General features: G+C 35.6%; 1 protein-coding gene across 1 annotated transcript; it reads left to right on the top strand.

The window, feature by feature from the left end:
- Positions 1 to 321: 321 nt before the first annotated feature.
- ccdc25 (coiled-coil domain containing 25) lies at positions 322 to 8,836 on the top strand. Its single transcript, XM_006626086.3, has 9 exons — positions 322 to 475; positions 925 to 972; positions 1,234 to 1,273; positions 3,346 to 3,397; positions 4,137 to 4,212; positions 4,970 to 5,073; positions 7,079 to 7,281; positions 7,909 to 7,954; positions 8,448 to 8,836. The coding sequence occupies exons 1-9, from the start codon at positions 451 to 453 to the stop codon at positions 8,475 to 8,477; spliced, it is 624 nt and encodes a 207-aa protein (XP_006626149.1). The 5' UTR covers positions 322 to 450; the 3' UTR covers positions 8,478 to 8,836.
- The last annotated feature ends 342 nt before the right edge of the window (positions 8,837 to 9,178 follow it).

Genomic DNA, 9,178 nt, shown 5'->3' with positions numbered 1-9,178 from the left:
GCAGCAACCTTAGTTTTTCCCAGGAGGTCTCCCATCCAGGTACTGACCAGGCTCACACCTGCTTAGCTTCAGTGGGTTGCCAGTTGTGAGTTGCAGGGTGATATGGCTGCTGCTAAATACACTTAGTTTTAATGGTGATCGACGTTGGGCTGAGTGCATTATTTCATTATCACATTTTTTATTTGCTTTCTGGTTGGTTAACTGAACTATACCCGAGTTTCATCATACGTTTAAACGCTAGCGATACAGGTCTCCATGAGAATTGTGACCAGTCTGTTTCCATGACGACGACAAGCTCAGCCAACAGGAAGTAAAGAAGCCATATTGGATTTGAGTGCGGTTTTGTCAGCAAAAGACGAACTGAAATGTTTCGATAGCGTGAAGTCTTTTGGTTTAGCTTGAGTTTTATTCCTTTTCGTTATTTAATTTAATAGAACCGAAATTGTCGACATGGTTTTGTATTTTACTAGTGCTGGTAAGTGTTTCTTTTATTGTGGATATACGAAATATTCCTTTATATATATATAACATTAGGACAGAATGTTGTTTTGTAGGCCTTTTCAACTACCAAATCATCAGCTGTTTTCTCTTCGTTTTGTTATAAGAGACTTTCGTTTTTGGGGAAAATTGTTTTGTTTTTTTCTTATGTTTTTCGACGCAAAATAAGTGTTGTGTTTTTAACAGTGGTTACGGGTGACTGAAAATGGGCGAGTAAAATTCTGTTAAGCAGTATGATATATTTATTTGGATACAAATGTAATGATGAAGCAGAGAAATCAATGTTTTAAAGTCGTCAGTGAATGGGGAATTAGATAACATAAAAGAACTCGGGCGTTGTTTACAAAGTCCATTGACCTTTATAAGAACCTGCAGCTAACCTGGAATGTTTCCCTTTTAACGTGTACTCTCTGTTCTTCATTGTAGTTGTCACACCTCCTTATACCATATATATGGGAAAGGATAAATATGAAAGTAAGTACTGTTTTAAACGGAAACGCATTGCTACCATCATGTAAAAAAATCGTGTTTGTCATAATTACGTGAAAATGGTCTCATTATTACGGCATAGTACATCAGTCGTTGTTACGAGATAGTACATTATTTCGTACTTTGTGATAATCATGTGATAGCGCAGTTATACAATACCTGCATCATCATTAGTTCACTTTCAGTTTTAATCACTGATAATTGATCTTGATCAGTCTTGATAATTTCTTTCTAATTCTCTGGCAGATGAAGACCTCATTAAATATGGATGGCCTGAAGACATTTGGTGAGACACTTTGTACTGAAAGTTTAACTGTTTTTCTCACACACCTGGGTCTGGTCAGAGAGTGTGAATATTGTTTTGCCATGCCACAGGGATAAATAATAATAAATGATCTCTTAACATTAGGCAGATATTACGAGAAGCTGTTGAGCAGAAAGAACAGTTAAAATAATGTAATAAAAAGATAAGTGCATGGTTGTAGTAGTTCAGGTGGGTAGCTGTGTCAGCATGCGTAGGCTGCAAAGGAACAAGTAATAGGTTTATTCCATGCTGAAAAGAGAAGAAAGAAAACATAACGTTTTGGCCATGGAGCCTTCTTCAGGTGTCTGACGGCCGAAACGTTGTGTTTTCTTTCTTCTCTTTTCAGCATGGAATAAACCTATTACTTGTTCCTAAGTGCATGGTTGGTTCACTTTACTGTGTCAGTGTTATTGTGTTATTATTTGGAAGACCTGGGTGATTTCTAAATATTACCTGCAGACAATGGAAATGTGAAGCTGACTTCTATTCATACCATCAAAGAAAATGTAAGCCTTAAGCCCTGGCAAAGACTGCATGTTCATTATCCTTCTGAATTTGGAAACATCAGCTGAACAGTTAACAAAGTTACAACTAGGTGTGGCACTACTGTGGTGCTTATCCACTAATCAAAGTATCACCTACCTGTATCACATACAAAGTACCCACAGTTCTTGAAAGCACTTACCTTATTGGCCTTGCTACTTGAGAATGATGTTCTTTTGTGCATAATGGTTATTTGGAATGCCTTTTTTTACTATGATGCATTATCAGTGTTTTGGGGAATATTCTGAAACCTTAAGCTTTGACGCTTTCCATTTTGTGGAACAAAAAAACAACAACATTTGAGTGTGGGATTTGAATGTTGTCCATAGTCAAAACCTGCAAAAAAGTTATGCTTTGATAAAATCTCTCATACATTCACATGTGTAGGATTTCATGTCTTGTTTTGTGGAGAGATACTGCACCCAAAAATCACAAACATTAATTGTGTTATGTGCTGTATAGGATACCAACATCCTATAATATTTTTCAGTGGTCATTTGTTTGTTTTCATTAACCAGTAATCTCACACTATCCATTTAACACCTGATGTGTGTAAATTTCTTTAGAAGGGTTCACTTCACTATAATATATATTACACAATATGTATAACACAGTACAGACTTCATAATACTGTCTTTTAAGGGCAGGCACTCTGAGAAAACTACATTACAAAAACATGCTTCATGGAGTGGATGATTAATGCCACTGTATGTCCACTAGGTGACTCTGAACATTTAATGATGTTTCAACATTAGGAACAACATACAGGGTTGTCTGGAAAGGTTGTGACTTAAGCTGTAAACAAATTGGTTTGAGTTGGCCCTCTTTCATCCTGTCGGAGATCTCAGCTATGTTTCATGACCTTAGAGTTAGCATATAATTGGTTCAGTACTACTTGTATCTGGTGGGTTCGAAGAAGGCCAGGTTTGAGCTTTAAGAATGCTGTAGTTTTTTTAAGTGCTGTAGGTTTTGTGGACTTGCATGTTGAACAGAGGAGCTTGACAGTACTCGTGTGAATTGTTACTCTATGTGCCTCATCTCATGGTACAGGCTTGTTCTGGTTAACCAAGTTGGTTAAAAATTGGTATTTCTAGATTGGGAGTTAGGAAACAAAACTTAAATTAAATATTTCATTTGGGTAGCTGTGTCAGCATGCGTGGGCTGCAAAGGAACAAGTAATAGGTTTATTCCATGCAGAAAAGAGAATAAAAAAACATGATTTGGCCATCAGACACCTGAAGAAGGCTCCACGGCCGAAACGTGTTTTCTTTCTTCTCTTTAGGAGGGCAAAACATAAAGCTAGGGATCTCATTCATTACTATGAAGTCTTAAATAATTAAAATATCCTACATGTGAAGCTGTGGATTACAGAATGTTCTCAAGGGGTGTGTGTAGATTATGCTTTCATTAATAATGAACTTTTTGTTACTGTTTTTTTAACCTTATTTGTATAAGACTTGTTAAAATAAATTACAGTATGATATTAAAGCTATTTTCTCACTTGACTGCAGGTTTCATGTGGACAAACTTTCCTCTGCTCATGTGTACTTGAGGATGCCTAAGGTAAGCCATTATTGTTTGGATTAGTTTGTTCTAGGGGATTCTGGACTGGTTTAGCCAGCAAAGGCACTTGCCAAGAGTTCAGGATGAGTTCTGTGATCCAGATATCAAAGGTTGAGACTGACTGTGACCACTGTTCCCCAAGCTATGGAGCACAGTGGGCTCAGTGATGCCAGGGTAAGGTTGTCTCTTATAGTTTTTATTGAAACAACAACAACCCCTGCTTCATCCTGGAAAGGAAAATTCTAAAGATTTACAACACAACATCTATATGTAATTGGTGAATGAAGGAAGTAATCTGTGCAGTGAATAGAACTTTATTCCCTTCTTACTGAAGGATACTCTGATTATGGTCCAGAATCTCTAAATTGCATAATTTAACATATCACCTCCTTAATTGGTCACATAATCCAAAGTTTATGATTATGATTGACATATTTAAAAGTTGATGATTTAGTGATAAATCTCCAGGTACAATGTGTGCATCTGCTCTCAGCCACCTTATAGAAAGTGGATTTTGAAGTCGGTTTGTGTGCTCACTAAAGCACAATCAGTATTCACTAATCAAAAAGTCATCTGAACACTGTTAAGAGTGAATTGGTAACTACCTTTGTAAATGAGGAATCTCAAAAATTAGAAATACGAATACATGAATGAATATGGACATTGTTTAATGCATTTAAGTGGTTATAAAGCACTTGTGAAAATGTTGACAATACCTGAGGTATATATTTTATTTCAGGGACTCACAATAGAAGACATACCAAAAGAAGTCCTCATAGACTGTGCACAGCTTGTAAAAAACAACAGCATTCAAGGTAATGCTTCATCTGTCGAGCAAGAGGTACTGTAGTGGGATGTTTTCATTTTAAATAACATGCTTGCTGATTCTCTTGGAATAGATTGACATGTTTATAAAGTCTTTTAATCTATTCTTAACCATACACATAGTGCTTCTAAGGGACCGTGTGCAGTGTTCAAGTATGGTTAGGGATTGGTAGTCTTGCAATTTAACCAGGGTGACCTTGTCCTGGTGCATAGCCCCTGGGCCAGCAGCGTTATTAGTAACAGTGGTCCCGAGTCCTCAGTCTGATGTGCTGTAGGTGCTGTATGGCACAAGGGTGGAAAGAGTGAGCTGATCTGTTATATAAATTTGGAATTACAAAAAGAAAAATATTTGTCCATTTGCTTTTTTTTTTAAAGACATGCTAAAATGAGTATTTAAAGTATTAATATTTCCATCGTTTTTTATTGAAAGACTGATAATTTTTATTAATGTTGAACAAAACCCCCAAGCATTGGGCTTCCAAGTCTTTTATTTCTGTGTTTCTGCAAGATTTGTTTTTGAATTCAACCTTTTTCTAATTATTCCTGCACTCTAGGATATTTCTGCTCTTTCCACAACTGTGAAATTTGTGTGAGGTTTCATTAACAGAAATGCTTTGGTTTTATCATGTGTTTTGGCTCATCCTACATTTTTGCATGAGAAATGTGAAGAGTTATGTAAAGCTTATGAATCTCTTCATTGGTATACCTGGCCAGAAAAGAAAGACATTTGTTTTCTTCCTTTGCCAGGGTGTAAAATGAACAATATCAATGTTGTCTATACACCATGGGCCAATCTGAAGAAAACTGGGGATATGGATGTAGGCCAAATAGGCTTTCATAGACAGAAAGAGGCAAGTACTCAAATTTTGTCACTACATTGTCCTAGTCTTATCAAGTGATAAAACACTGTTACAATTGCATTGTCTGAAGAAAGTTCAGGTGGATAGCTGCGTCAGCTGCAGAGGAACATGTAATAGGTTTATTCTATGCAAAAAAGAGAAGAAAGAAAACACAACATTTGGCCATGGAGCCTTCTTCAGGTGTGAGGGCCTGATATTGTTCAAGAAAGCACATTGTGTTTTCTTTCTTCTCTTTTCAGCATGGAATAAACCTATTACTTGTTCCTTTGTCTGAAAAAAGCTGCTCTTGGAGTTGCCCTTTAAGATAGTATTTGTCATTTTATTGAAGTCTGAACCCTGCATAAATGTGATAAATGATGCATCACTGTTGCTGTATCTTAGTACTTAATGTTTCTTACTAGAGAAACCTCTATGAATAAAAAATGTTTTGTTTCTACATCTGAGATTTAGATTTTTTCAGGTAATGCATAGTCAAATGAATGTTCTTTTAAATTTGTCTTGGATGAATTGTTTGTTGGATGCACCTAACAAAATGCAATGGTAATTTCTTCACTGCTTGTTTTGGAGGATGTATGGAAGCTGTCTTAATTTGATACTTAATCTATGAAGCTTTACAGTACATTTCATACCTTGATGTATTTGTTTCTAATAAGGAACATGTAATAGGTTTATTCCATGCTGAAAAGAGAAGAAAGAAAACACAACATTTCGGCCGTGGAGCCTTGTTTCTATGTTGTTGTATGTCATGTATGCCTGACGACAAGTTTTGACATTACTTTAAAAACTTATTGTGCTAAGCTTTGCTTGTTTAAAAATAGAATAAACATTTAGTCCTGTAACATTGCTGCAAGCTATTAAATAAACTAGTTTAATAAATTCAAGTGAAAACAAAATTCCACAGATCCTCTTAAAATAATGATAAATAAAAAACAAAAATAACTGATTCCAGAAGTATTCACCCCCTTTAGTTCAGTATTTACACGAGGCACGTTTGGCAGAAATTACAGCCATGAGTCTTCTTGGATATATTTCTACCAGCTTTGCACATTTGGACACTGCAATCTTTGCCCATTCTTCTGCACAAATTTGCTCAAACTCCCATCAGAATGGGAAAAGTTGGTGAACAGTAATTCTTGATTGCACTGAGATCTGGGCTTTAACTGGGACACTCAAGAACATTGACATTTTTTTCTTTTTAAGCCACTCCAGTGTGGCTTTGGTTGTATGTATTGGGACATTATCCTAAAGGAAGATGAATCTTCTCCCAAATCCCCTGTCTCTTGCAGACTGCTGCAGGTTCTCCTCCAGGATTTCCCTGTCTTTCCTGCATCCATTTTTCCTTCTATCTTCACAAGTCTTCCAGGCCCTGATGCAGCAAAGCATTCCAGTGGTATGATGCTGGAATACCATACCACCATGGTCTCGACAGACCATAGAATCTTCTTCTACTTGGTCTTGGAGTCTCCCACATGCAAAGTGTAGTCAAGATTTGATGCATTTTTTTTGTCACTCTTCCATGAAACACAAATTTGGGAAGCACCCAGACAATTGTCATATGCACAGTTTTTCCATGGAAGACTAATTCCTTTAGAGTTGTCCCAGGCCTCTTGGTGGCCTCCCAGACTAGTGCTCTTCACACCTGGATACTCAGTTTTTGAGGACACTCTGTTCACCACCGTTTCACAGTTGTGCCATATTTTCTACATTTCTTTATAATGGACTTTACTGTGCTTTGGGGATATGTAATGTAATAAATACATTGTGAATCTATATTGAAATAGTCACGTGTGAAAAAGTCCATGGGGGGTGAATACTTTTCATTGCCCCTGTACAGTGCTGCGAAAACATTTTTGAAAGTTTTTTTTGAAAGGAAACTTTTTTGGCAGAATTCTGGCAGGCCTGGGTTTCTGCCTAGTGAAAGTTTATTTTTTCGTTTCTCCATGTACAGTCAAATGAACTTTTCTGTCAGATGTGAATACACAATATTTGTTTGCAGGTGAAGATCATTGCCGTAGAGAAGAAAATTAATGAAGTTGTTAACCGGTTGGAAAAAACAAAAGAGGAGCGTTTCCCTGATCTAGCAGCGGAGAAGGAGGCCCGAGATAGAGAGGAGAGGAATGAGAAGAAAGCGCAGATTCAGGAGATGAAGAGGAAAGAGAAGGAGGAGGTGAAGAGGAAAAAGGAACTGGAAGAACTCAGGTGAAAGAGAAGGGCTTTTTTACACCATAAAGAATTTGTAATATTCAAAATGGTGAAAAGCCCTCTGCATAATTTAGGATCTTAACTTTCTCAGTGTTTCTCTGTCATAGCAAAGTACTATTCGGTTGTCACAGTCAAGTACTTTACAGTAATACTCCTAATAAACTCATAAGATGTGCCACATTGTCCATTTACTCCTTGTATTCAAATTGCTGCTTTATATATTAAATGCTAAAAAATGTAGACTACCTTCTAATTTTCCTATCAACAGGACAATGTGCAGAACCTTTCTAGAAGGGAATAATATTTACACGTTTTGAAAAATATGATCAGTCTTTAAATTGTTTTAATTGCAAATACTTTATATTGTTTTTCATTCAGAAAAATTAAATGGGAGTAGTATTATACGCATCATCACATATGCACCCCAATGCCACAAATATCAATTTTCTCTTTGCCTTTTTATTTAATAATCATAAACATTGGTTTTATACCCTGACTCGAATCATAGTGTTCTATGGAACCATCTCCTCAAATCAATTATTAAACCCTGCACAATTGTTTGTGGCTTGGTTCAAATTATTTTATCAATGATGATTAAATATTTTACTGCTTTTTTTTTTTCAGGAGTTACTCATCTCTGATGAAATCAGACAATATGACTACAAATGAGGTATGTAGTATCTGTGTAAGGGCCTATCAGGTCTTTGTGGGAATTAATGTTACACATTTGGATATATTGAAGAACCTTATGTTTGGTTGAAGAGGTTTAATAGTGTTTGATTTATTTTCCAATTAAGTTTTCTTTTCAAGAATATGTTCACTTTTTATTCTAAACAAAGTACAGGTAAGGTGTTTTTTGTAGACTAACATTTATAACCGCATGACAATCCTCTCAGAAAGAATGGAAGCACCAGCTTGATCATGTTAAAACGTTATTTCTCCGCTCAGGTTAGGCTCATTAATGTCTCTGTTAGATGCCTTGTCAAGAGGTCTACCTAATAGATAATACACTGAAACTGCCATCCTTTCCACTTTTATCTCTTAGTATCAGATGATGATTTGTTGGATTTTAAATAGTTGTCGTTAAAAAGTGGATATCTCTGTTTAGGTTTTGTGAGTTCTTTAACCAGGCCTTAAATGTCTGTTTTTTTTATTTTCTGCAGGATGGATATGATTCTGATGACTTCATGTAAAAAAGAAGTGGTTTTCTTTGAATGTGAACATGCGTAAATTGAAAATGTATTGAATGGAAATGCCAAAAGACAAATTATTATTATGTATGCAAAGATATATTGTGTTGGCCATAGTTGTAAAAAAATGTGCCAATGATGAATAGAAGATTTTTGCAACATCAATGTTAACAAAGGCTAAAAGTGCAGCACTCATTACTCCTCTAGCAACTCACTGAAAAACATTTTGGTGTCGAATGCCTAGTAGCTTTCACTTAATTGGCTAGAAGAAATATGAAGTATTATATGATTGCCTTCCTCCATTTTTTTTAGTAGAAAGTTTTTTGTTGTTGTAAACAAATAAACCTATTTGTAACAATGAAGGTTCAAGGATTATTGTTCTTTGGGAGGTATTGCAGATACTGCTCTATTCAACTTTATGGTTAACAGCTAAGATTTTTCATTTCCTTTTTTGTCTGTTCCTTTTAAGGAATATTTTATTATAACTGTAATGATGAAAGTGATTATGTTTAATATATTGAAAGGCATTAAAAACAACAGAAACCACAGGTTTTGGTAGTAATTTATGTATGGTGTTTTTAATGTCTCTCGGTATAAAACAGCAATCCTTTTAAAACCTTGTGAAATTAAAGTTTTTTCACATTTTTATTTTCAAACTCAGTGTATTAATTGTTTAACAGATCTTGTGTTTTTAAGTAAGAGGA

The sequence above is a fragment of the Lepisosteus oculatus genome, chromosome 2 (assembly GCF_040954835.1).
Source record: "Lepisosteus oculatus isolate fLepOcu1 chromosome 2, fLepOcu1.hap2, whole genome shotgun sequence".
Lineage (NCBI taxonomy): Eukaryota > Metazoa > Chordata > Actinopteri > Semionotiformes > Lepisosteidae > Lepisosteus > Lepisosteus oculatus.
This window is presented reverse-complemented; position numbering and strand designations above follow the sequence as displayed.

Excerpts from the sequence above, each read along its gene's own strand:
- ccdc25 (XM_006626086.3), top strand. The coding sequence starts at position 451 with ATGGTTTTGTATTTTACTAGTGCTG. Across the intron at positions 973-1,233 it reads GGGAAAGGATAAATATGAAA|ATGAAGACCTCATTAAATAT; the intron begins GTAAGTACTGTT and ends ATTCTCTGGCAG. Across the intron at positions 4,213-4,969 it reads AAAAAACAACAGCATTCAAG|GGTGTAAAATGAACAATATC; the intron begins GTAATGCTTCAT and ends TTCCTTTGCCAG.